At 40.5% G+C, this 27,246-nt stretch overlaps 1 protein-coding gene across 1 annotated transcript; it reads right to left on the bottom strand.

Annotated features, from left to right (window-relative positions):
• Positions 1–2,081: 2,081 nt before the first annotated feature.
• Positions 2,082–27,246, bottom strand: LOC107317735 (zinc finger CCCH-type antiviral protein 1-like). Its single transcript, XM_015870747.2, has 14 exons — positions 26,768–27,246; positions 24,175–24,307; positions 19,402–19,645; positions 19,180–19,311; positions 18,758–18,826; positions 18,077–18,178; positions 15,545–15,668; positions 14,279–14,444; positions 12,208–12,328; positions 11,581–11,673; positions 10,788–10,867; positions 6,407–6,537; positions 4,157–4,308; positions 2,082–3,536 (listed from the first exon to the last, which is right to left on the bottom strand). The coding sequence occupies exons 1-14, from the start codon at positions 27,055–27,057 to the stop codon at positions 3,253–3,255; spliced, it is 2,121 nt and encodes a 706-aa protein (XP_015726233.1). The 5' UTR covers positions 27,058–27,246; the 3' UTR covers positions 2,082–3,252.

Here is a 27,246-nt window from a genome sequence, read left to right on the forward strand (position 1 = left end):
AGGACACTGACCCTTTAGACCCTGAACCAGTATGCTCTTTGTCTTCATGACTGCAAGACCTTGGCACAATTGATTTTGACAGGTACTCAGTTCATGATGCGCATGAGCTTTTGGAGAGAATCTGCACAACAAAAGGCAATAGAGAATCTGGGTAGACCAAATGGGACCCTTTACAAGATGATATTGGTATGGAAGTCATGCTCGGGGAGGGTAATTACGATGCCAGGATGGCTCAAGTACAATTGAATGTTGCGGCTTTAGACCAATCCAAAGACTTGCCCTTTGTGCCTTTCTAAAGGTCCCCATGAAAGTAAGCCTCAACATTCATTTACCAGCATAAAGCAGGGGCCGGGTGAACCTTTCATGCAGTTTATTGATAAACTGAAAGAAAGTCTGGACAAACAGGTGGAAAATGAGGAGGCACGGGAAATATTGCTACAAAAGATGGCTATAGAAAATGCTCATGAGGATTATCAGAGTTCTTTGCCCTCTGAACAAGCCCACCCTCTTACAAGTGATAGCTGCTTATAATAAGGTGGGCACTGTGCAACTTCAGTGCAATATGATGGCTGCAGCGTTAGTGGCAATTAGATTAGACTTTTCAGAATTACTTTGCATGTGGTCGGCCAGGCCATTTGTGCTGAAATTGCCCAAAGAAGAAGAGCCATGCAACCAACTGCCCTTGGGGCCACCTCCCCACAGCGCAGCATGGAGGAGAACACCAGCTGTCAGAGACTCAGCAACGGGCATGCAGTGGCAGTGTAGCTGCCCATATTTAAGGGAGGTGTCTAACGAGCAGCTATTTGCATTACTGTATTCCCTTTTGGTTTTGATTAATACATGAAAGGAGTGTTACTTCACTGCACGTGTTTGGTCCCGTACCGCCTTGCTTGGACCTTTAATGGAAGTTAATAAACTAGCAGGTCAACTGGCAGGTGTTGTGGTTGTACATAGTATGTTTGAACAGACGTAGTTTAAACAGACGTAGTTATGGCATACCTTTTTCCACCAAAATGTAAAAGCTCTACTAACAACTTGGGGAAAAGGTTATGCTTGTGTTTCCACAGGCACTGGTCCGCAGTGGCTTCCAGCCAGAGTTATAAAGCCCTTCTTAACTGCACCACAGAATCATAAAATCATAGAATCATTCAGGTTGGAAAAGACTGTAAGGTCATTGAGTCCAACCATGACCTAACCATACTACCCCAGCTCTAACAACCCTCCACTAAATCATGTCTGTGAGCACAACATCTAAGCAGTTTTTAAACACATCCAGGGATGGTGACTCAACCACCTCCTTGGGGAGCCTATTCCAGTGCTTAACAACCCTTTCTGTAAAGTTTTTCCTGATATCCAACCTAAACTTACCCTGGCACAATGTGAGGCCATTTCCCCTTGTCCTGTCACCAGTGAGAAGAGACCAACCCCACTCTCGCTTTAAGCACCTTTCAGATATTGGAAGAGAGCAATAAGGTCTCCCCTCAGCCTCCTCTTCCCCAGACTAAACAGCCTTCAGTCTCTCCTCATAGGGCATATTCTCCAAGCCCTTCACAAGCCTTGTTGCCTTTCTTTGGACCATCAGCATCAACTGTTGCTTCTTTGGATCCATAACAACCTTTTGTGGCTCCACTTGGTACAACTACACCGCAAGCAATCTCTCAGCATCAAGCAATGTCACAACTACCTCAGAAAATTTTTGATTTGTGGGGCAAAAGCTACATGTTGAAAACTCATGGGGTTAGTTTGATGGGTGGTATCAAGGTTTGGGACTGAGGGTCCAAAAGGTGATGCAGATTAATGTGTCTTTTGTTTTTTGTGTGCTTGTTCATTTTCCTGCTGCACTTTTGGAAATGCATTCTCAACAATGTGAAAACGTAGCTTCTTCCCTTCTCCTTCTAGATTTGTGATTTGGGCTGACTTTGCCAGGGGGCAGAGGAATGGAAGCGCATCACTATGTGTCACAGCACTTAGTTCAATTACTTAGAAGTTACTCCTTTAGGTAATCAAACATATTGTTAGTTTACTAGGTCTGTTTCATTTNCATCTGTTTACATATGAAGAAAAATTGCACACAAACAAGATGAAGAGTGACTGAAAACACTTTATTTGCAAACGTGGCAAAACGTGGTTCAGTCAAAATGAAAGTGAGAGAACTTAAGGTCATACTTCCCCTCTTAGTATGTTACTGGCTTGTTTTTAATTTAGATCTAAAGCAGTCTTTTCTACACAGTAAGATATCCCAGCTTTCATTATTCCCCCATCCTCTTGGTAACTTTCAGATATCAAGTACTACACATGGTTGGTAGGCTCCTGCCCAAGATGCAAATAACTGGGATCATGTTATTGTAAAACTTATCAGAAAGTGACAATTACTTTGGCCTCAGCACGTCTCCCTCTCAACAGCTGGCCTGCTTGAATAAGACATGTTTCTACAGATTTACTTACAAACTCATCAGTAAGATTCAGTAGAAACTATGACGTTTTTCTTTTAGAACATGAAAACATGTAACTTCCTAAAATAGCGCTTAACCACCCCTTTGCTGACGAAGACAATGCAAGTTTATCAGAAAACAGACCTGGAAAAGCAGTATTCAGGATTACCCTGATCACTAGCTCAGTGTACTGAGAGGAACTATGCTTGTCAATGAATTCTCATGCAAACACGCTGTGGGCAACAAAACATACACCAAATGCCTCAGGATAGCAGTTCTACTATTGGCCTTTCTTATTTTGGGAAAAACGAAGATTAACCTAGACAAATAGGACAGAAAATATCAATGTTCCTTAAGATGTTTCTCTTACACTATAGCATTTGCTAAGCAAGTGTTCACATTAAGAATAATTAATGGCCACATTAAATTAAAAGCCTATCTCATTGTGACATAGCCTTTATACACGTACAGCTGTCAGCTGTAGCCAAACCACCAAATTGTAGTTTACCTTAACAGCCTGTGACTTTCACAGTGTCACTTCATCCGTACATTTATCTACCTGCGGAAGTTCTAATATTCTATTTCCTGTCCACAGTTCTTATTTTTCTACTGCAGCTATCCAAATATCTATGCTTCAATTGGAAGAGAAAAAAGGAAAAGGTAAGTCAATTAGTTTCAACAAATATAACATTTGTTTTGCCAACCGTCATCAATACTGAAATTCCTTGAGTTAATATCTCAAAGTATCATACTAAAAAGAAGCATGTAAACATCTGCAGTGCAGAAGATAACACGAGGGCTACAAGCAACTCCGATCACTCTAAGATACAATGCACTTTTTTTGCACTTCAGTATACTCTATTAGGTACTCTGGGTAAATCTGATTTTTTTCAAAGACAACAAAAATTGAAGGGTTTTCCGTGTTGTCCACACAACTGTCATAAAACTGAAGCCCACTAAAACCCTTTGTTGGGGGGCGAACGTAGTGTGCCTGGCCTTGAGCATAATCTCCAACCAATACGCGAGCCATGAACATGACGGTTGATCTTTCTGTAGACTTGCAGTATGTGTGAGAATAGGAAGCATCTCTAGCAAAGTAACTTCCTAGAAAATGACAAAGAACACGTTGTTAAAAGGGATGTCTAAAAAATGACAGTGAAAATTGAGCCTCTCCTCATTTTTCAGGAGGCATTTAACCCAACTTTCAGGTCTCCTCTTACTCAGCCTACATAATATCACACAACAATTTATCTTTACAAGTGAAACAGCTTCACCATACAATTTCTATCTGGAATTTACTACTATAGGAATAATGATTATAATTTTTTAGAAAACACACAAAGTGAGAACAACATAAACATTTGTGTGTTATTATGAGAGGGAGAGACAAGAAAACGTGGAGTTTCCACAACCATACTGAGAGAATGCACACTTGCTAGTTCCCTGCCCTTTCTTTGTCAAGTTCAAATCATGACCGTGAGCCTTTAGAAGATTTCACCTGTGGCAACAAGGGCTTTTTCAAATCCCTAAATTAATTCCCTCAACACCCTGGCAAATGGCACGCTCCTGCACAAAGCAAACTCTTGTCCTCTTCAGAGGGAAGAAAGATTCTAATGCCAGTTTTTATTTATTTATTTAATTTAATTTATTTTAATGTTGAAACTGTAATTGCCCTAGTGTCAGGGGAGTCTAAGGTTTGATAGTTAGAGTCATCTCCTACATACCCTGCCCATAGAGCTTTCCATTGCTCCCACAAATTCTCCAGTCAAAGTTGCGACTGCAGATGTCTTCCAGTACGCATCTCATGGTTCCATGGAACAGAAGCTTTTCCTTTACCTCCTTCCCTCCACTTTGCTTCTTCATCTGCTCCTTTTGCCTGAGAGGAGAAAAAAAAAGAAAAAAAAAAAAAAAAAAGCAGTGGCAGAATAAACCATGGAAGAAAAGGGCAAATAAATAAATAAATAAATGCACGTGTAGGATGTACATGTGTACATGTAAATACCAGGCGGATGAGATTTTCAGTCTGCTTTCTCCTCACTCAGCCTGGGAGACAGATTACCAGTATGGTAAAAAATTACAAGACAAACAATCTACTGATACTACCGATACAATAAAATCTAGAGAAAAACAGATGAAAGCCAGAATTAAGTAAGCACTGACACTAATACAGACATCAAAGCTTTTGCTCCTCTGCAGGCTCCCACTAGTTATGTTCCAGTGTCTCCTGCCTGTTCCCATACACCCCCAGATTCTCTGCAGAGTGGAGGTCATACTAACCCCTAAGCCCCCCTGCTCCAGTAGCAAGGAAAACCTAGATATAGCTTGTTTGGTGTTCTCCTGGTAAACAGAAACTGCCATACATGAGGCCAGGCATTCTACAAGAGGGCAGGGCTGTGCCCTGTTATCATCTCTTCTACCACTCTCTGCCACCTGGAGCTCCTGCCTCCTCAGAGAAATCAGTTCAGCTGAAAGAAATGAGACAGAAGGAGATAAACTGTCCCTTCTCTGACCACTGAAGAACTTAATAATTTAGAGCCAGCAGCAAACAGTGAGCTATGATCAGTACCAAAAGAGGAGTCACAATGGGAGACTTAACTATTATCTCCCATCACTATTGCACAGCATCACAACTCTCCACAGCTTTTCGGAACCTACTGAAGTAGACAACATAGTAATACTCTTCAGGAAGTTAACAGCTAAAAAGTTTACAGCCAGTCAGAGGAGAGAATAGAGCACCAGACTGATTTGTTTACTGACAACTTTGCAGCTATGCTAAACTCTGTCTGATTAGCATAAACATCTCACTGGAGGAAGGCAAAAAGTACACAGTGAAGTGCCTAAGTTCTGCTGGATGAAAAGTTTTATCAAATTATGAGCTGATAACTTCCTGAATTGAGTCACTTCACAGGTCTAAGTACAAAGTTCTTGAATACAAGTATCTGTGCTTTTGTTTTAAACTAGACAACTGTCCTCTACAACAGCTCAATCTGCTTCAACATTCACTTGAACGTGGTCACTGTCCCTGTTGCCAGCTCTAACCTGTTGGTATGTATCTTCACAGAAGTACTAAGAATTTGATATCACTGATGCACATGTCAAAAAACAGAAAGAAGGAGTTCTGCAAGACAGAGATCATTAACTTAAAGTGCAATTAACTTAAAGTGTAACTTAAAGGATTCATTCTCAGTGAATACTTGAGCAGATGTACTGAAACTCTTGAGTAAGCCTTAAAAAATCTGACTGGAACAAAGGGGCTCAAGCACACCATTACCTTTGCCCACTTTTTTTCCTCTCACTGAATCATACAGGATCATTGGGGTTGGCAGGGCCCCCTGAAGGCCACCTGGTCCCACCCTTGCCCAGGCAGAGCCACCCAGAGCAGTGTTCTCAGACCCATATCCAGGCAGCTTCTGAAGATCCCCAAGGAGACTCTACAACCTCTGGGCAGCCAATGCTCAGTCACTCACACAGCACAGAAATGTTTCCTGATGTTCAGAGGGAACTACCTGTGTTCCAGTTTGTGCCCCTTATCTCTTGGGACCAACAAGTACTTTTATAGTACTTTTATAGTATACTACAGTATACAAAGTACTTTTAACAAGTAACAATAACTTTGTATACTGTAATGGATAAACAGTTGTAACAGAATGTGCCTGCAACAGCCAACTACTGTTCTGACAACACACTATTCCACTCCACTTTGGATATCCTCATCCTAGTTGTGTCACTTCACATCTTTCTGTCTCCTTCACATTCTAAGGAGTCAGGCAGAAGACAGCTTGCCCTGGAGCATGGACAACCTTGAACTGATAGGACTTAAGCCATTTCTTTACACTGTTGAAACTGCCTCTAAGAAGGAAAAATTAGTCATGTTAAATTACAGCTGACAATCTCTTTCCCTTCCTAGGACATAGATTTAGAACATCAGTTCTTGGAAACTCCTTGCCTTTGAGGATGACAAAACAAATACTAACCACTGAAACACCTTCCAGAGGGATGGATTCTGAATCCTGCGTACTTTAAGGATGATGTAGTTTTTCATAGTCTGTTCAAACTGCTGCTTTATTTCTTTGTATTCAGAGGATATATTACTGATCTCCACTTCCTATAAAATATAAACCAAAGCAGAAGACATAGGGCTTCAGTTAGCTCATATTCCACAAGGAAGCTTGTCTGCAGCAGATACACATTCAGAACAGCTCTCAAACTATGCTTTAGGAGGTCGATTTAATGCTTTAAATTGTTGCAAATAACGAGGACAAACAATGTGTAAATCATTGTCTCTCCTGCTCTGCAAGAACACCTCACCTCTCTTCAGAAAGGACACTGAGAGTGAGGAGGTCAATTAAATATTTATCACCTCTAAGTAGGAGCTGACACTTATAACCATAAATCCCAACGAAACAGTAATCTCAAAAAGAAAACTTAGACTGATAATAAAATTGATTAAAAACAATGATATTTGATAACATTATTACTTGTTAAACACATAGAATTTTTGAACATCATAACTTTTCAAAGACAGAAGTTGAAAACATTTAAATACATGTTTAAGAACAATTAAAAAAGAGCTACAGTTCTAAGCATAAGAGAACAATTAAGATTCTAATAAGAATGTTACAATAAATACACACTGAAATTCATCTTAATTTTCTAATTTTGTCTTCCATCTTCTAGAATTGGTACTTATATTGTGTAGACTGAAAATGCCTAATGCTGGCAGACTAACGTCATGCAGTTCTATTACTGCTTTAGTAAACTGAAAGTCACCTATAAGACGATGTGTTTTCAGATAGAAAGCTGAGGTCATCCTAGGAGGTAACGTGAGATCGTTATCTTTCAGTCAAAAGATGCACATTTTATAAGGCTGAGTTCGGAGAGAAGATAAAATAGGACTTAAATTGCACAGCTGCATACATACAAAGGAATGTTTTCCTAGACATTGTGTCCGGTTTGAGCATTAAGTACTTACTGAAGAAGAGGCTTATCACAGGAAAGGATTGCAAGGATTAAGAACAAAGTCAGTCGCACAAGGAAGAATTACTTTTCTGAATTTATTAAAAAGTTTTTACAAGGTTGAACGACATGTTGCATGTTTCTCCATACAAGAATAGTTTGCAAATCCTGTTTACAATGCAATACAAAATAATTTGCACAAGACAATATTTATTATCTGCATGCTTTTTAACACAACATTTCACCACCACCTGCAAGATGAAAATAATGTCAATATATTTTAGTATTACATCTGATATGAATAGATAAGAATTGTTTATGTAGACCATGAAATGCACTCTAGCTATATAACATCTGCTGAGAAACTGTAAACATCGGTAAAAGAGAGGGTCAGAAACATGATACAGGGCCTATATTTTACAATAGCACAGCCTATAAGCAACAAAGCCAGATCTATTTTGCACAGAATCTCCATGGAGATTGCCTTTATTTCCTCAAATATGCTGATGAAGAGTAACACCACCTTGCTACTGCAAGTTAATACTTCACAACTGCAGAACTTCTTAAGCTCTTTTCATCTTTAGATTTAAGGAGGAAAATTTAGAGAGGATAAGCATTTGCTTATCCACAGTCAAGGAGTGGAATTTCTTAAGCAGAGAAAGAATCACTGCCGTGACAATAATTTATTATTAGCACAAGTTCAGTACAAAAGGACATTGAACCTTGATATCTGGTTAACTTAGGCTTCGGAAGCAAAACAGCTTCTATTAGTTACACTGACCCAAATAGAACTAATGTTTAAAAAGTATACGGACAGGCTTCTTATGACAAATCATCTCCCAACCTCGTTACAGCACAGCAATCTTCAGTCTTGTCAGGATTCAGCAGCTGTATGAATACTAACCCCCTTGACACAAAAGCATACTGTCTTCATCACACACGCTTCTCGGTTCTACATTAAGGATACAATTTAAAACCCACAGAGAAGTTCCAAGATAATACCAATTATTATTATTTTTTGCCTTTAATAGTTTACCAAGTGCCAACCCCACTCCATCTGTAAAACAAAGACAGGAGACTCGTGCCAATTTTCCAATTGGTGTTTGTTGCTAATGTCTAATAAGCTTCTCATTTACACTACTTTCTATGGAACTACGATTCCATGTGATTTACAGATTGAGACACTTTAACACTCAAAAAATAAGCAATGTTACCAAAGCAGAGCTACTCTTTTCTAAAAAAAACCAAAAACTTCCTCCCTATCTCATAGGTGTTCCTTTTTATAATTGATCACTTTCAGTGCAGGGAAGTTAGCTGGGATTAAATGTCAGTGTCTGAAGAGAAGGGAATACATCAAGTCGTAATTGTCAGATGTTACGATGGTCACCACATGCATGCAGAATCCCAGCCAGTCCCAATATTACCTACTGCAAAAAAAACATGCTTAGGTTCCCACAGAAATAACTTAATCTAGCCCAGGTTTTTATTTCCAGTACCAAAGGATATTGTGGGGTTGTTTTAGGTACAGCATTGACTTTGCCTTTCACGTGAAAAGCACTCAGTTTACAAGGTAAGAGACAGTCTTCTTAAGTTCCAGTTCAGCAAGCAAAACAAACTGTAGGAAGCAAGATGACTTTTTTCCCCTCCCACACATCCCCACCAGTACCACCAAAGGTACCATGCATCTGCATGTCACGTTCCAAAGCCTCTCACATTCACCTCAGTGACTCCAGAAACACCTAAATGAATGGACTCAACTAAAATTCACAGCAAACACTTCAGGGTAAATAAGGGAAGCAGTAAGCACACACAACTCACACACATAAAAGGAGCTGAGCTACCTGTCTTCTGATCATTCTTTTGAAACATTCGCGCTTACATTACTCAGTTAAGAAACTAATAAGCTGTCTCCTTCATTAATTTTAACAGAGCTCAAGGTATCACAGGTCCAAATCTTCAAGAGGTCTGTCTGCCTGGTTCCCACGCAAACTCTTACTTGTAAAATCAGCGGGTGTTAAGACACATGAAATTTTCAGTCTGGAAAAATAAGGTTTGGTTTTTGTTCTTACTAATTGTGAAAAAAACAACTATTGAAGAAAGTTTTTGTATAGAGCAACTGACTTACATTTTACCCATTAATTCTTCAGAATAATTCTATTTAGACTAATTAGCTATACCCACATTGCTAGAAAATAGTACAACGTTGAGTAAGGCATAATCCAACAGAAGAAGGCAGCCAGGGCAAAAATAAACATCTAGGACAAAACTCAGTAACAGAAACCAGCCCAAGGAAGCAAAGAAATATATTTCTGGTTCTCATGCCACTCCAATGCAACAACACCAGGAAAATCAAGTACAAGGAGTAAGAATAACAATGGAACTCCCCATCAATTGAAAATAGCTAGAAAGAACTCTCAGTCTGGAAATATATTACTGTTGCCCTGCCTTTAGCTGTCAGCATGCCTGCGCCAATACAACTTAATCAGCATCACACAGGATTTTTTAAGAGTTAACAAGTGAAAGCCCTTATGCTAAAAACTCATGCACTGTTCCTTAATCAGGGTTAAAACCACCATATAAAAGAACAAACATAATACTGAAAAGCTTTTTTCTAGCATGCTGTAGGATTGCTCTGTGTTGTTGTTCTTCCTAAGGGACAATTTCTGGATATCATTACAGTGAGTAGTACGGAAAAATGAAACATTTTTGGTCTTGCTGCAACAAACAGGTACAGAGACTTTGGGGTGGCAGGTTTGTTGTTGTGGTTTTGTTTTTGTTCTTTCTTTAATGAGGTGACTGTCTATGTTTCTAGATAGCACTGGCTGCCACTCTTTCTTCTTGGTTTTACTTGAGGCTGTACTCTTTTATCAAATTTGTCTTGTCTGTGATAGCACTAAGTGACTTGAAACAGCATACAGAGATTTTGTTAAGTTCCCAGTCAAAACTTTACCCAGCAACAATCACAGCAGTATTAATATTGGATTTTTTTCTGCCTACAAAGAAGGAGTTTGATCTCAGCCCAGCTTCCAGTGAAGAAGTTCTACACACTTCATAGAAGCCGCTTACTTAACTGGTCCATCACGTTACAAAGGAAAGTCATTAGTACCTTTTTGTCTTGAATTCGGTGATTTTTTTGCAAAAACAAACAAACAAACAAAAAAAACCAAAAAAAAAGACAAAAAAAAAAAACCAACCAGATGAAGTTCATGAGAATTTGTCACCTTTTTCTGGACCTCCTATAAGAGGCATTTAGATCCTTAGCACAATCACCAAAAAATACCATTATTATCCTTTTTTAGAATTTACCCGGTTACAATTTTATTCTCCTCCCTTCCTCCTTTTAATCATGATTTCAATCAGAATTAGAAAAAAAAAGAGGAAAAAGAAAAAGGAAGATACCTTGTATCCTAAGTCAGGCAGTGCAGATTGATCCCAGTGAGGGGGACAGGCTTGATTTGGAATAGAAGAATCCCTTTGACCTCTTGCAAGTGGAAAAAAAAACAAAACAAAGGAGGTGTTACTAATTCTAGCCCTGCTATGAATATTCAAATCGGCACTATCCCCTTCAGCCAATTAATACATTTAAAAATAAACAGAATAGACCATAAAGTCATTGGGAAACTGCTTCATTCTATATGCTGGGCTATGTATGCTGATATTTAATTGTCAAAGTCCTCTTTCTTTTCAAATTCAAGACATGGCTGTATCTCAGAAATAAGGTGATGCACCAAGTAGACTGTTCACAATATAATCAAGTGGACATGTTTGCTCAATTTTCTGCAAATTTATTACCAACACTTTGTATTGGTGGCAACTATACAGGCGTTAACAAGAATGGTAACTACAAGGATGGTAGTAGAAGAACAGAAGGTATAAGGAAAAAGGGGAACTCATCAGCAATGACGCTATGAGCTGAGGCAATCTTTACTAGCGAGCGATCTCCAAGAGATGCTGCCTCAGTGAGGGTCAGCCCTTAAATGAGGTCTCAGAGGAGGTGGAGTCGAACTCAACCCCTTCACGGAGCACAGCTACATAACTTTCACCTGTGCTCCCGCAGCTGACCCCACAATCAGCCTCAGCTGATTAATCAGTGGTTCACACTGTGATTAGCAATCTCCCATACAACTTACAGCTATTTTGTCTTATAATTACTTCTAAAACACAAATGAAACAACTACAGAGTATAATTTACCTTTCCNCTTCTGCACTTCTTCATAAGACACAAACTCTGGTCGCCTGCGGACCAGTCTTTTTGTGCTAGTAAAGGTGTTCATCTGTGTCATTTCTAGAGAGGAAAAGAGAAAGGGAAATGAAAAAAAAAATGCAGTAAGTCCAGCATATGGGGTCATTAATTAATGTCAATCATGAACAAAAAACAGCATATTTCTTGTCAATCATACCTCCTGAAATACAGTTGTGCAAAGCCTTTGTAAGCTTCTCATTCCTCCCTGAAACTCTGTTAGTTACACTATCTTGCTTTCTGCCCCCTTATGTAACGCATGCTCTTCAAAAGTTGCTCCAGCAGCACAGGAAGATGTCTTATTTTTAAGGGAATTACTTCACTTAAATTTACCATGAATTCTTTGAAGACTTTGATCATTTAATTTTTGCTCCTGTGTGAGTCTGGATGGCATCACTGAGTAAGCAGGAAGAGTACTTTTGCAAGGAATATCTTCACTTCCACCACTACCATGCTTCCATTAAGTAAATCTGGAAACACTAGTAAAGTAAGTCATAGCTTTGAAAAGCTTTGAAATAGCTTGCAAGTTAATCTTTGTAAAGCAGTTTATCTGTAAATAAGAACCTTTAAAGTAAGTACCTTTAAAATTGAGTTGGTAGGAATACAAGCCAGCTTTGAACTGTATAGTGGTATCTGGATCTGCCAGATACAAATTCTCAAGTATGTCAGAAGACGGCGAATTCACAGTATCCTGCTCTCCCTTTAGGTAGAAAAATAAAGAGAAGAAAAAAAAAGAGAGAGAGAGAAAGAGTAATGAGTAAACACAGACAGAACTAGAGCCTAGATAATTAGTTTGGATAAAGGGAAAGGGGAAGAGAAGTGAAAGACAAAACTATGGTCTAGTGTGATTACCAAACATATTAGCAGACATGAAAATACATAATACTAGACATGCATTTATCCCATTTAAATTTCCATAACAAGTGTAGTTGTTTAATGTACAAGCCAATGTAAAATGTTCCATTTAAGCTGCCTATTGAAACACACTTTGCCAGAATTACTATAAACATAAACTTCCTATCTTTAATTTAGATATTAGGAGGAAGTTTTTTACTCAGAGGGTGGTGACACACTGGAACAGGTTGCCCAAGGAGGCTGTGGATGCCCCATCCCTGGAGGCATTCAAGGCCAGACTGGATGTGGCTCTGGGCAGCCTGGTCTGGTGGTTGGCAACCCTGCACATAGCAGGGGATTGAAACCACATGATCATTGTGATCCTTTTCAGCCTAGGCTACTCTATGATTCCTCTGCCATTCCCATTTTCTCATTCCCTGGATCACTTCTGTGTTCTACCAAGAACACCATCTGCGCAGCTGCATAGGAAACAGAAAAGATGCCTTATTTATTTATTTTCCTGCACTGTCATGACTTGTACCCCCTCCTCCTGACTCATGTTAATATGGTTAGCATAATCAAGGACATTTTTGTAAAGTAAGCAGCCATTATCTATAAGTGAACTCCTCATGTATCAGCTGTCTTCCCTCTAATCACTGGCCTTGAAGGTTTTGGGTGCCAAGGCTTAGTTCTTTCCTCCCTTCTGGACTTCAGGGCCCTGGGCACAGACGAACATTTCTCTCCCTACCAGCCTTGAAGGTCCCAGGCACTCAGCCAAACAGGATACAGTGACTCAAACAACAGCACAGGGAAGCGTAACAGCACATAGGCACTGTTAATAAAACCAAGCAGCTACAGATCTGCAGCTGCTGCTGGACAGCAAAATGTGTGATCCTCAGTAGCCTGGGACACCACTGTATGCTTCCTCTAGGGACTCAGGGAATGACTTCTATTCCTTTATATGTTTATGATTGTTATACTGCATGCCAAATGTTAAGATTTGACCTGATTTGCAGAAAGCCAAGGTTATTAGAATAAACACTAAATATTTATTAGATATGCTGATTATAAAATACTGTGCTATACTAACCAGAAGATCTGGTAATATGTTAATTACAAAATTATGTGAAATAATAAAGATTTAATGAAAACTCAAACTTAGCACTCTCACTCTGCCCAGGACCCCTAAAGAACCTGTCTGTCCCCATAACACTGGGTGGCTATTTTTCATATAGATCACTCCCCCAGCAAAGAAGATTTGTCTACCCAAGGATAAAGGTGATATTTGATCTGAGACAGCAATCCTTGCCTCTCCAAGGAATCAGGGCAATGCTTAAAAGACAGGCAAGGCTACACCCTGAATAATTTAAAAAGCAATGTATCTTGAGCATAACATGTAAAGCCGTGGACAACTCCAAAAGTGAATCTCTCTGATGCCATCAACCAGCATGCATCATCAAAAGTAACTGAATCAACACACACTGAAATGAAGGAATTTCATTTTCTTGCACTCACCAAGCAGGTCTTTGTCAGGAAAGCAGTTCCAACATCCAGGTACAAGGAGACAGAATTTCTTGTATTGAACCTCACCGCAGGGATAAATAGTACATTCCTTCCCCTACGCCCCGGACTTAATTTTATCACATCTGTTATGAGCAGCTCTGCCTTCAATGCCTTACTTGACAATGTAATTAAAGCACCAGTATTTACTTAATTAACCTTGTTTGAGTCAAGGGAAGAGAAGAGGCTCCACACATTTCTTCAGGAATGATTCAAAACACATGATGCAGAACACATATACAGGATGTGGACTCACCTGTGTTCCATATTCAGTCCACTGGCCTTGGTCACTCTCCCAATACCAAATCCACTTTGTAGTCAGTACAAATGTGGGATGTACAACAGATGATGGTGTAGAGAGGCGCCGAAGCAAAGAAGAGGCGCAGGTCATTGTCTGGAAATTTATACTTTTACCTGCTATACTGTAAGAACAAATTCAGAAGTTTATTATAGTTACCAGTATAGATTTTATCCTCTAATCCTCAGTTCAAATAGGTGAATTTTCTTTAGTATAATCTTACTGTATAAACTTAATGAGGCCTGAAATAAGAATATTTTCCACAGCACACACGGCAGCTCAGAAAATTGCTTCCAATATTCAGAAGCAAACTACGGCCCATGAGGACTGACTATCTTCTCTAGCACATGCCAGATGACTGACTTTACAGACATGCTACAAGCACAGCACAGAAAAAGATATTTGTACAGTAAATAAATGCACACAGCAATTTATCTCAGTAGAAAAATAAAAACCGGTAAGTACTTGACAGTTTGACACAAACATCTGCAGTTATCAGCTCTGTTCTTTTGTCTGTGGTAACAGAGGACACAATTACAGCTGTGAACTCTGTGTATCATCTTCATTCCTGGAGCTACATGGAGTTTTATTTCTCACAGGCTTGAAAAATTAACTCTTCCTCCTCAAGCAGGAAGGCTTTGATAGTGGCCTCATCTGGGAAATCTTACTTGTGATCTGCACTATGCATCAGCAAATCAAAATATCTGCTGCCTTAAGAGGCAAGAGCCAAAATAACAATGTCAAGGCCAAGCTTGCGGCCCCCTGCCAATCCAGTTGACTTGCAATGTGGCTTTCAGACAAGAGTTAAAGGGACAATGAATGACCCTAGCAAGTTTTCTAGGCACATTCTAGATACTAGCTGCCTTAGGAAAGGGACAGACTTTCTCTGTAGAAAGATTAGTTCCAAAGTGCTGTTTAGAGACCGAACTACTAATTATTTAAAATAAATTAATATAGTCTAAATCATGAAATCCATCCTCCTCTTTCTTTTAACCCTGCTGAGAGTTTTAAATGCAAGATACTGGCATGTTCTTCTTTAGAAGATAGAACAGGTGATATTTCCTTGCAGCTATCTTTACTTTTAAAAAGAAAAAAGCCCTCATTATGTACATCCTCACAGATTATGAGAAGCTCACAAATTAGAATTTACAGAAGTAAGAGATCTCTAAGAAGAAATGAGAGGCTCAAACAGCACTTTAAGGAAGCAGTCTGCCATCAGTGTACCTGATGTTTTTTGGGTCACAATAGGCCTTTTCAATTTCCTCCATCATGGAAAGGTCATTCCAGGTGACTCCATTATACACTTGCCATCGATATGGCAAATGGTAATGAACTGATTTGCATTTCTCTGTAACAAGATCAGACACAGTTAAGAGCTCTGCAATCACAGATAGCAAGACAAGATGAGAAAAAAGGAACACTTTTTTTTCCTCACACTCTTTGGTATGAGCAATAAAGACAGACCACTATAACTAGAAATGTGTTGGAACAATAAAGGTTTTGTGTTTCTCTGGTCTTATCTAGGAAAGCAACATAAGCACTCATACTGTCAAGCGTATTTTAAAAAACAGTTCACAGCCTTCTCTTTGTTACAACATTGCCTTGGCAGCTGGGAAAGCAGTGTCACAGACAGCAAGTTTGTGTTTATAAATCACATTATCATGTTTCTCAGCTGCAAAAAGTCGAGTCTACAGGTAACACAAACATGAGCACTCCAATACAGTTGGTTCTCATTCCACTAGCACCTTAGAGATGATGGACTGGTTAATAAAATGGATTGTTAAAGGCCTGAGCGTTTTCTTCAGGACCACCTCAATTAATAAGGCAGCATAAAGGACTGCAATACTCTGAAGAACATCCTGCAAGAAAGACTCTATGTTAATCCCTGAACAGGCAGCACTATGCCCTGCCTACCAGACTGCTAGGTACTGTTGGGATTCATAAAATCATACAATCACAGAATCATAGAATGGCCTGGGAAAGCCAGGACCCTGCTATGTGCAGGGTTGCCAACCACCAGACCGGGCTGCCCAGAGCCACATCCAGCCTGGCTTTGAATGCCTTCAGGAATGGGGCATCCACAACCTCCTCAGGCAACCTGTTCCAGTGCAACACCACCCTCTGGGTGAATAACTTCCTCCTAATATCTAAACTAAATCTCCCGTCTTAGTTTAACACTATTCCCCTTTGTGCTACCACTATCAACCCATGTAAATTGCTGCTTTGCTTCTCAGAAAATGGGAATGCAATAACTTCAGTTGCCCTGCATGCAAGACCTGCAGCAGCGCTGCACATACCTTTACACAGAACGAGAAAGACTTCTATTTTTCCTTAATTCATCTACTTTCAATGCATTTAGGTCTGCACATTTTAGTGCTTAACACCCCTGCATGAGCACATGCCTCCCTTCCCCCCAGACCTCCTTGTCAAGGCAGCTGCTGTATACTCCACATCTGAGCATGGACCAAGGCTCTTATTCACAGCTTTTGAGCCAAACATGGTATGGCCAAACACACTAACTCCCCAAGCTATTTGAGTTTAGCTATTTGGTGGTCACAGTAGAGCTGCTTTGAGCCTGGTGCACTGTTCACAGTATAGAAGTGTAAAAGTTCATAAACTTGAAAGCCAAGTTTTATCCTAAAGAAGCACAGAGAGACTGAGACTTATGAAACAAGACTGGAGTAGCTGCTACACAGGACCAAATTTCATCAGTCTTTAACCTTAATGTTTCTGACCACAGTATATATCCAATTAATCACAGTTATGAAGAAGACAGCGTAATTCACTCCTTTCTTCCTTTTTTTTTTGATTTTTCTGTTGATAGGGATGAACATATCCTTTCTTGAGAGCATTATGCTTAAATTAACTTAAAAACTTGTAGACAAAACTACACTTGGTCTATATTGGCCAGATTTCAAGTTTTATGGTTCATAAAATATCCATAAAATATACCATTTATTTTTTGAAGTGCTGCCTTTTTTCCAAGCAATAGTGAAAAAAAGGCATTATAAAAGCTCTATGGTGGGAAAGAGTATTTTACTCATCTAATTCAGAAAAGGATCTTCTGAAGGGAGAACTACATATTTACAAGAAATCAAACACACTACAAAAATGCTAAACACATCTGAGGCCAAACAATTATCAAGCAACTTACTATCCACTTCCTAAGTGAGAAGCGAACATATTCTGACCAAGACCAGGCAGTCAGAAAGGGAGTAGAACTTCAGAAATTGACTGGACAAGTTGACCACAAGAAAAATCTACTGACACCTCTTTAAAACCAAGGAAACCTAAGTCATAAGAGGGTTAAGAGACTGTTCTGGGACAGTCTCTGAGTACAAATGCTTATATTTTCTGTAGACCCCTTTTATTGGCCACAGCCACAGACAGATGGTGGGTGAGAACAATCTTTAGCTTAGCTGGTATAACTACTGTGTTTTCTTAACACTGTGTAACATCACATTTTAAAGTACTTAATGGAGAAGGAATGGTCCTATTATCAGATGTACACAGGATCCAACAGGAACAAAGGAGAGGAGAGAGGGTTTATGTGTATCCACCTGACTTAACTCTGGTAAATATTTGCAGTTTTCACAGGATTTGTTAGTGACTTACAAAGCAAACAAATGAGAAGATACAATCACCACTGCCAATCCTGAGATGCTGACACTCCACAGGCTACCACTACTCTGAGACATCGAGTGGGCAGCACCTCTGCAGATAATGCACTCCAAAGATACTTCATATAAGGCTTACCATTATGTTTGCAGTACTTCCAGACATGGAACAAGCATATCTCATCACGCTTATCTTCTTTTTTGTCCTTCAAAGTGTTGGCAGAGGAATCATCTTTTTCATCTGCAACAAGAACCACATCAGTCCTTTCACCCTTCTGAAAATACAACTCCAAAAGAAAGGTATTGCATTTACCATTTCATCCCATGATTAGTGAGAAGTTGACTGTAGTAGCCAAGTTAAGCACTTTCAGGATATGACTATCTCAGTAATTAAGAGTTAGGACTTTGAAGCCAACACTCTTCTGTCCAGAAGGGCAGGAGATTTAAGAATTCCTATTCATATGTCAGAATGTATATCAACGTAACTGATAAAGCTACATCCATTCTCTGGGATCAGAAGGCAAGAAAATTTTTCACACACCTACAGTAATATGTCCTTCCTAGGAAGGAAGCAATGAGTCCAGAACAGTATCAGATCAGCCTCAGACTGCTCCCCAGACTGAACACACACATACTATACTGCTCAGTCCTTGGGCAGAAATCTCAGTATTCCCTTGAAGGCTGATACTCTGACTTTCAACATATGGTGGGGTAAAGACATAAGCTCCTTTCACATCACCAGAGCAACAGTAGGACTGTATATGAAATCAAATCCCAATGAGAACCACTGATTTAAAGACTGGAGGGTCAGAAACCATACCTTCGACTTTACTTCTGGTGCCTGTTAGCAAGGGAAACTTGCTCTGATGAGTTTCATTGCTGCTGGGATCTGCATGAGAAAGTTGAATAAACAGCACTGCTGGACCAGAACATCAGCTAGCCTGCAACACCTCAATTTGTGTGTTGATGATTATGTGCATCACACATCATTTTACAGGGCACTCCACTGCTGACAGATCAGCAGGAACAGTTATAAATCCCAGCTAGTCATAATCATAAACTACCCCCCAGTAGCAATGTTGCATGCAATAGGAATGCAGCTCTCCCTCCCACATGACTTAGCCAAGACTCCATTCCTGAAGGCAGATCAACAGCAAAAGGAAAGAAAAACATGCATCTGTTGCAAGAGGGAAAAACAGGAAAGATGATTCCATGTGGAAGAAGTTGTACTTATTTAGTTACCTTCTGAAAGTTGCACATGCACCGTGGATACCTTAGGTATTTCCAAAGATGGTTTCTGTTCTTTGCTACTTTTATGTGTTAGATTTTCCTCTGAAGTCACCCTTGGTTTGTAGAAAGGATGATGGGAATTGGCTGGGAGTTAAGGGAAAAAAAAAAGAAAAAAGGCTTCTACCTCTGCCAAACTCAAAACTCAACATAAACTTACTTTTTCCTACAACTTACGTCTTTCCTTCTTGCAGAGATCCGCATGTTTATAATCGAGTATAGTCTGGATGTTTGAAGCCATCTTCTCATCAACGCCTCCATTTTTCAATGCTCTCAGTGCACGGGAATCCAAAAGGTTATGGGACCTCTTGCATGGAAAAAATTTACACCCACCATGGAGAAAATGTCGGCAAATATGAAGATTGTTGCAGCTGCTTGGCTGGCTGCAGGTATTAATCCTGTCGTTGTACAATTTGCAGGCCTAGAAGCAAGTGGGATAGACAGAAAATAAAATGGAAAAATGTATTAGAATCCTTTTTTTCATATATATTTGTTCTCCACGGGCACTCTAGCCTCCACAGCAGAAAAACCATAACTAAAAAATATGCTTTCTCTGTGACTACAGTAATCTGACCACATTTCTTGCAGAAAGAGAAGGCATGAGGGTGAACTCATACATGGTTTTGCCCAAGAAAAAAGAAAGTGACGAGCCAATCCAACAAGCACTAATTTTTGGCACTCCTGAGCAAGACAGTTACATAATAGCTTACCAGTTTAGTTACTCCATTTAAAAACAAATAAAGAACAAGCTTTGCCATACAAGTATGTATACAGGGTCAAATGAGATGGTATTTCACTGAGCTAAAACTGCCTTTCTGTAAAGGCTGTACTTCTAAAAAAGGACTAGAAGTAAACTTTGAGATTAGAGATTTATATATTTAAGCTTAGCTGTGTCATGAAACATTACTGGGGTGCTACAGTGCATACTGGGTGTAGGTGTGGAGGTGCTGGAATCAAGGGGGGCCACAGGAGAGACCTCTCGGGGGAGAAGCCAGGGGCTGTCTGCTGCCAGACATAGATGGTTTCAATGGACTCACCACAGGACACAGCTGAAGCCAAGCTAGTGACAGCTCTGGGAAAACGTATTCAACAAGTGGCAGAATGCAACACTGTTGAGAAACAATCCCTGAGACACTACTGTCAAGAGAAGATGGAGCCACAGCAGGCCACAGCAGAGATTCCCCTGTGTCCTGAAGAGATCACACTGAATCAGTGGAAAGTGTGAAGAAGGAGTGGCAGAGAAGGACTATAACAGGGCCTTACCCCACAGCCCTCATCCCCATGCACTGCTTGGGACAGAGGTTCAAAGAGAATGGAAATGAAGGAGTTGGATCTGGGCCAAAGGGTAGGGAATATGTTGTTGTTTTAGTTTTGTCTTCATCAGCATCAAGTACCAACACATTAGATTAATACTCCCCAAGGTAAGTTTGACATTCCCATGACAGTAACTTGTAAGCGATCTCTCTGTATTTATCTTGATCTATGAACTTTTAAACTTTTCCATGTTATTTTTCTCATCTTCTTGAGCAGAACAAGAGAGAGGCTGGCAGGACACCTGGCAAAGACCAATACACTACATCGTATTAAAAATGCTTGTATGCTGTTGCTGGCAATGCTGTTCTTACGTCCAGGTTTGTTACAGACAAATACTAATTGATCTTGCTTAACATATTTAATTTACAAGTTCCACAGGTCTCTGGGGAACTACAGCTACAGCTGTCTTCCCCAATAAAAGCACACAACTGGCAGTGCAGAAATGACACAGAAGTGGGGAAAGAGATATAAACTCTCATCTTGTTTCATTCTGGAAATGAAATCCTATATTGATGTATATCTGTTAATATGATATGTATCTGTTAAATGCTCTAAAGTTTCATTTAATTGCTGTAAGGTCTAATAAAGATAAAATTCCATAGGGTGTTCAGAGAATCCCAGCATGGCTGAGGTTGAAAGAAACTTTGGGTCCAGCTGGCCCAACCTCTGCTCAAGCTATCCAGAGGAGGGCCTCACACTCATGTGCAGACAGCTTCTGAAGATCCCCAAGGAGGAGACTCCACAGCACAGAAATGCTTTCTGGTGTTCAGAGAGAGCCTCTTGCACTCCAGTTTGTGTCTACTGCCTCTGGTCCTGGCAATGAACACCCCTGAATAGAGCCTGTTTCCATTCTACGTGCACCTTCCTTTCAGGTGTTTGTAAGCAATGATGAGATCTCCCTGGGTCTCCTCTTCTCCAGGCTGATCAGGTCCAGTTCTCTTGGCCTCTGCTCATAAGAGAGATGCTCAAGTCCCTTCAACAGTTTCATGATTCTTTGTTGAACTTCTTCTAGTACCTCCATCCCTCTCTTGTTGAGGGAAAATGAATTCTGAACCTCTTTTTAGCTTACATATCCATCACTGCAGCAGACCACAGTGGAAGACTGTAAGGGTGGACAATATGAAAGATGGTAAATATTCAAAAGGTAAAGGAAAACTCACCAATATTGATGCCTTAGCTGAAAAAGCTGGGGCAATCTCCACCAGGGAGCGATCTCCAAGAGATGCTGCCTTAGTGGTGGTCAGCCCTTAAATGAGGTCTTAGAGGAGGTGAAGTCAAGCTCCACCCCTTCCGGGAGCACAGCTAAATTACTCTCACCTGTGCTCCCACAGCTGACCCAACACTTGCCTCAGCTGATTAATCAGAGGTTCAGGCTGTGATTTCCCATACAAAGATGCTGTAAAGAGGAGACAGTGACTTCACACAAACCTATGCAACGTTTACCTGTGGGTGCTGGCTGTAGAGGCACATCTGTTATGGTTAAGCAACAGCCATTCAGCAGGGGCACAAGCTATGATAGTGGACTGCCTTTAACAATACAACTTGTACACAGTTTCCAAGAGCATGCTCCATGGAGACGGGTAACAGCATAATGCTTGTTTAGTGAACCTTGGTGTATCATGGCAGTCAGGGGAAGTCCCTGATGACTGGAAAAAAGCAATGTCACAAACATTTTAAGAGGAGTAGAATGGACAACCGAGGGAACTACAGACCTGTCAGCCTCACCTCTGTTCCATCATCTTCCCCTGCACATCCTCCTGGAAGCTGTGCTAGAGCACACACAAGACAGGGAAGTGATAGAAGACAAGCAGAATGACTTCACCAAGAGGAAGTCCTGCGGCCTAATATTTTGGAAAAACGCTACGAGGATGTAAAGAACAGCAAGAGTGTTGAACCTCACTGTGAATGGGATTCTGCAAAGCATACTACAGCACCCCTAAGGAGGTCTGTCTGATGCTGTTCTTAAGGGGGTTCTCACAGCACCAGAAGGGACACATAAGATTTGTTTTTCTTACAGCCACCACAATAAACTCCAAAACCAGAAGAAAGTATTGCCCTAACTACACTGTGAATGCATTATTTAGCTGCAGCAGGAAAGCAAACTACCCTCTGCATTTGCAAAATAAAGAAGAGAATGAGAGCAGGTGATGGAAAATATAAGTAAATCCTGATTCTGAACTACATTCTAGTTCAGACCACAAAAGAAAATAATATTCCTTTTACTTGAGGATTTTTGTTTATCAGCATACACAGACCCAGTCAGCATTTCTAAACAAGAACAGCAAAGAAGGCTTTTACACCCTCACTCCAGATTTATAAATGGCCTGCAACAGGATTTTCCACTTCCTGCACTATTTCACTTCATAACAGAAGTTACAGTGCTCTGTTGGAGGGGCCAGTTAATGATATTCACAAGCAGTGAGATCTGAACAGACAGTTTATGAGTAGTAACAGCTATCACTGACTGGTACTATTTGCTCATTTATTACTACCTGGGAATAACTAAACAAGAGACACGTAAGTTTTAGACACAGCTGAGATAGATGAAGATTATTACTCATCGTTGCTCGTCACCATAGCTTAAAGCACCAAAAAAATGATCTGTTCACTTGAAGTCCAGCACTATCACAGCAGAAAGAAAGAAAATAATAGAACTGTTAGGCTAACAGATCCATGGAGACTGTAACTTCCAAAAGCTACAGGCAGAGCTCTGCTCATCTGTTAACCAGGAACAGCTGTAGGCAAAACAAGATGCACTTGGCTTTGAAATAGTACCTTGACGGCACTGCCATCAAGGAGACTGGATTGTTCAGCCAAACTGAACAAAATCAATTAATTGCATAAAAAACAAATAAAGCTCTGTAGGAAAGTTACGTACAAAAGCCTCGGTGCACTTTGGAAGGGGCGGATTTTACACAAAACTGGCTACTGTCAGTTGGTCATTTTCTCATGAATTTTTCTCATGCTTGTGAGCACTGAAACACATACATTGGACACAGAAAGGGGCACCTACTTCCCAGTCTCTATTATCTCTTAGCTAAGAGCCAACGTTTTGTTTTGCCGGCTATTTTTTGTATGACCTTTTATACCTTCTAAGCATCTATGTTGATTGTGAACTTTGACCTCCATCTTCCTTACTTCACCATCTGTAAATCTCTGGTGAAGTTGCTTACATTTTTTGTTTGCTTGTTTTGAGTAATTCTCTGGCTGTGCTGCTGGGCTAATAGGAACAAGAATAACAAACAGAAAAGGCTAGAGCCTTGCTGTCAACTTCCTGCTCTTTTCTGCTGACAAGTAATACATGACACATTCTTACCTAAGAATAGCCCTTCTGGTATTTAAGCAGATAACATGCTCCTTGATATTTAATATTATTATTATTTCTGTCCTGGTTTTTTGTTTGTTTGTTTTTGTTTTACATTTATAGTTATTAGTATATGGCACTTTTACAAGTCTTACGCTATATTATTTCTTCTGATGTTTTCACACACAGCCATTCCCATTTATAGTCCATTCAAGCTAATCTTAATATTTCCAATTAACTTAAAAGTTTGAAATTAATATCAGTCCCCTGTCTTCTTTCTTGTTCTTTCCCATTCAGTATGAACAAAAGCTTAAGAAATCAGTACAACTCACATCAGGAAGGAGGAAAGGGTCATTTTGGAGAAGCAGGATTCGCAGCTCACTCTCACTTAGGCCAGACAACTCATGAGTCTTCAGAACTTTTTTGTTCTCATCACCGGTGATATCATGAGAGTACTTACAACCTCTGCAAGAAAATAGACAGCAACAACAGACATTTACTCCTTCGGTCAAGATGATTTAAAGAGCCTCAGACAATGTGGAACTTCAGAAAAAAGGAGAGAAAGGCAAAAGTCTCTGTGAACAAGCAGATCATCTCCGTCACTAAATTAGCTAGATTATGAAACAAGGAGCATAATCACTGTGAAATACAGTTGTGTTATCATACCACTTTTAAACACAAATGTAGCTAGACCATTTATCAGAAAGCACTGACTCAAAACCCCATCTGTACATGGCAGGCCAAGTCATACAACCTGAACAGCTGGAGATAATGCTTATTTTAGAGGACACGTATCAACAATGGTAGAAGTAGCAATGGCCTCAATTTTTCTCATGCAAGAGGTTGTTGTCCTAGGTGTGGAATGTAAAGAACAGTACAACAGTTTGAGAGCCCAAACAAAGAGATAACGAAGCTGAACACACCACAACGATATCTTTACTGACTGGGAAGTTAAAAAATAAAAAGAATTTTAAAAAGGATCCACAGAAGTTAATGAACTCCAGGTTTTGGACAAAGACAATTAAACAGCACTAGTAAAGATGTTGGTGCCACTTACTAATCCATGACAAACCTGTTAAGGGAGTATGAATGACAAAGAGAGGGAGATGATCGTTCTTTGCATCTCTTTGAAAATATATTTCATTAATAGGAGGAGCAACATGGCCTATATATATAAAAATGTGGTTAAAGAGTTTCCTGACTTCTTGCTGTTCAAAAGCATCATTTAATATAGCATTACCACTAGGTATACCCAATAAAAGTACCCGCTACTCCATCAGTCTCACATCTCTGCTCTATTTATCCTGTTAGCCCCTGTTTAACTACTGAAACTTCTAATAACATTTTACTTCACGCTGTGTTTGATGCCATCCATCTGCAAGAGACTTCTATGCAGATATTTCACCACCACTCCCACGTGTCATATACACTGCTTTGTAAAAAAAATAAATACAAATACAAGGTTTGAGGGGCAGAAATATACTATTTTTGGTCTGGAGAAGTGGTATTCTAAGGACAATGGATTCTGCAGCCACTTGTTTAATGGCTACGAAGGTAGTGGCAGATTACCTAAGGTGAGAGCCACCCACAGCATTCCTTCACAGTTAGCATCAGGTTCCACCAACGTCACATGGTGATCTATGTCACCTAAATACATATTTCTAAGTCAAAGGTTGAAACAGACTAAAAATACAATGATGAATAATCAACTGTGTTAAGTAATACATTTGGGGAAAAAAAAAAAAAGAAAGAGTTGAAAGGTACTGGACAGATACGAGTTAAAAACAGGTTTAATTTGACTTACACTCCTGATATCTCTGAACAGGAAGATCCAGTATAGGCAAATTTCTCTCCAACAAAAGAAGATGCAAGATCTAGAAGCAAGCCTCAATTCTTTCCTATCAATTTAAAACTATCCTGTTTTGATCCATTGTGGTCCACTCTTTTTGCCCCCTCATTTTAACCAATCTCGCTTCTTTCCATAAATGCACCCTGAAAGGCATTTTCTTCTGTTTATCTGTTACTAATACACAAAAGCAATGTTACACGCACAGCACTACTGAGAGGGCAGAACAGCTCTTCATTCCAGCATTACAAAGGAAATCATTGCACTTTTTAGTTCACCCAGTAGCAAGATGACGTATGTTTATTCAGATGTGTTTCTAACCATAAAGAAGAGAATTTTATCATAGAATCATAGAACAGCCTGGGTTGTAAAGGACCATAATGATCATCTAGTTTCAGCCCCTCTGCCACGGGCAGGGTTGCCAATCACTAGACCAGGCTGCCCAGAGCCACATCCAGCCTGGAATCTGTTATATTGCTTGTACCACTTGGAGACACACAAGGTCCTTCCCCTCCAGCTTCTTCAGATCTGAGTGCATAAGAACTATATGGTGGGGCAGAGCAGGAGGAGGCCTGATGCAGCACCTGGCAGCGGAGTGAGATGCCGGCCACAGGGGTGCAGCAGGAAAGTCTGTAGATTCTAGTTGCTGTAGATTCTTGTCAAAACAATTGATTTTCAGTCTTGCACTTGTGCTTTTTTAAAATATATATATATATATATATATATATATATATATTTATTATAATTTTTCTCCCCTAACTTTAATTTCTGTTTGTAATAGGAGCCACCTTCAGTTAGGCTGGAAAATCAATGTTCCCAGATAGGCCGTGCGGCTGATCCTTCCTTCACTAACACAGCACAGAAGAGCAATGCCAATGGGAAGTACTGGCCATTACAGATATGGCTGTGAGAGGCACAATGACTTTCTATCAACATAAGCGCTCCTAACTATCGAGACTAACAACAGCCGGCACGCAAACCACTGGCTTTTTCCTTCTCAAAGAAACATTTCTGAGTTATTCCCGTGATGGCGGGGAGAGGCACCGTCACCGCCCTGCCCTCCCCTGCCTCCCGCTCACCTGTAGCGCTGACCGCACCTGCCCATGAGGTGCGGCTTGCAGAGGTGCAGGCGCTGGCAGCCGTCGCACTGCTTGCGCATACAGACTCGCACGGTGGTCAGAGCCAGCACCTCCGGCGTTACCCCGTCGCCCGTCAGCTGCAAGAAGCGCTCGGGACCCGCAGCCTGCAGCGTCTCCTGTAGCTGCCGAGCCGAGAGCCCGACGTGCTGCTGGAGTTCCGAGAGCCCCATCCGCCCGCCCTGAGCGCACAGGGTCTTGGTGAGGAAGCTGCACACCACCGGGTCGCACATGGCCGCCCCTCCGCCTCGACGCGGCTGCACCGAACGGGACGCGGCAGGAATCGAAACTGAAGGCGCGGGGCGGAGCGGTGGAGGGGCGCGGATCCGCCTCCTGAGTGCTTTCGTGTTTCTGTTTGTGAACGGCAAAACAAAAAATAATCGAGAGCTCACGTAATCACTGCGATTACAGTGTGAAGAAGC

This window comes from Coturnix japonica, chromosome 1, assembly GCF_001577835.2.
Source record: "Coturnix japonica isolate 7356 chromosome 1, Coturnix japonica 2.1, whole genome shotgun sequence".
In the NCBI taxonomy this organism is placed as follows: Eukaryota; Metazoa; Chordata; class Aves; order Galliformes; family Phasianidae; genus Coturnix; species Coturnix japonica.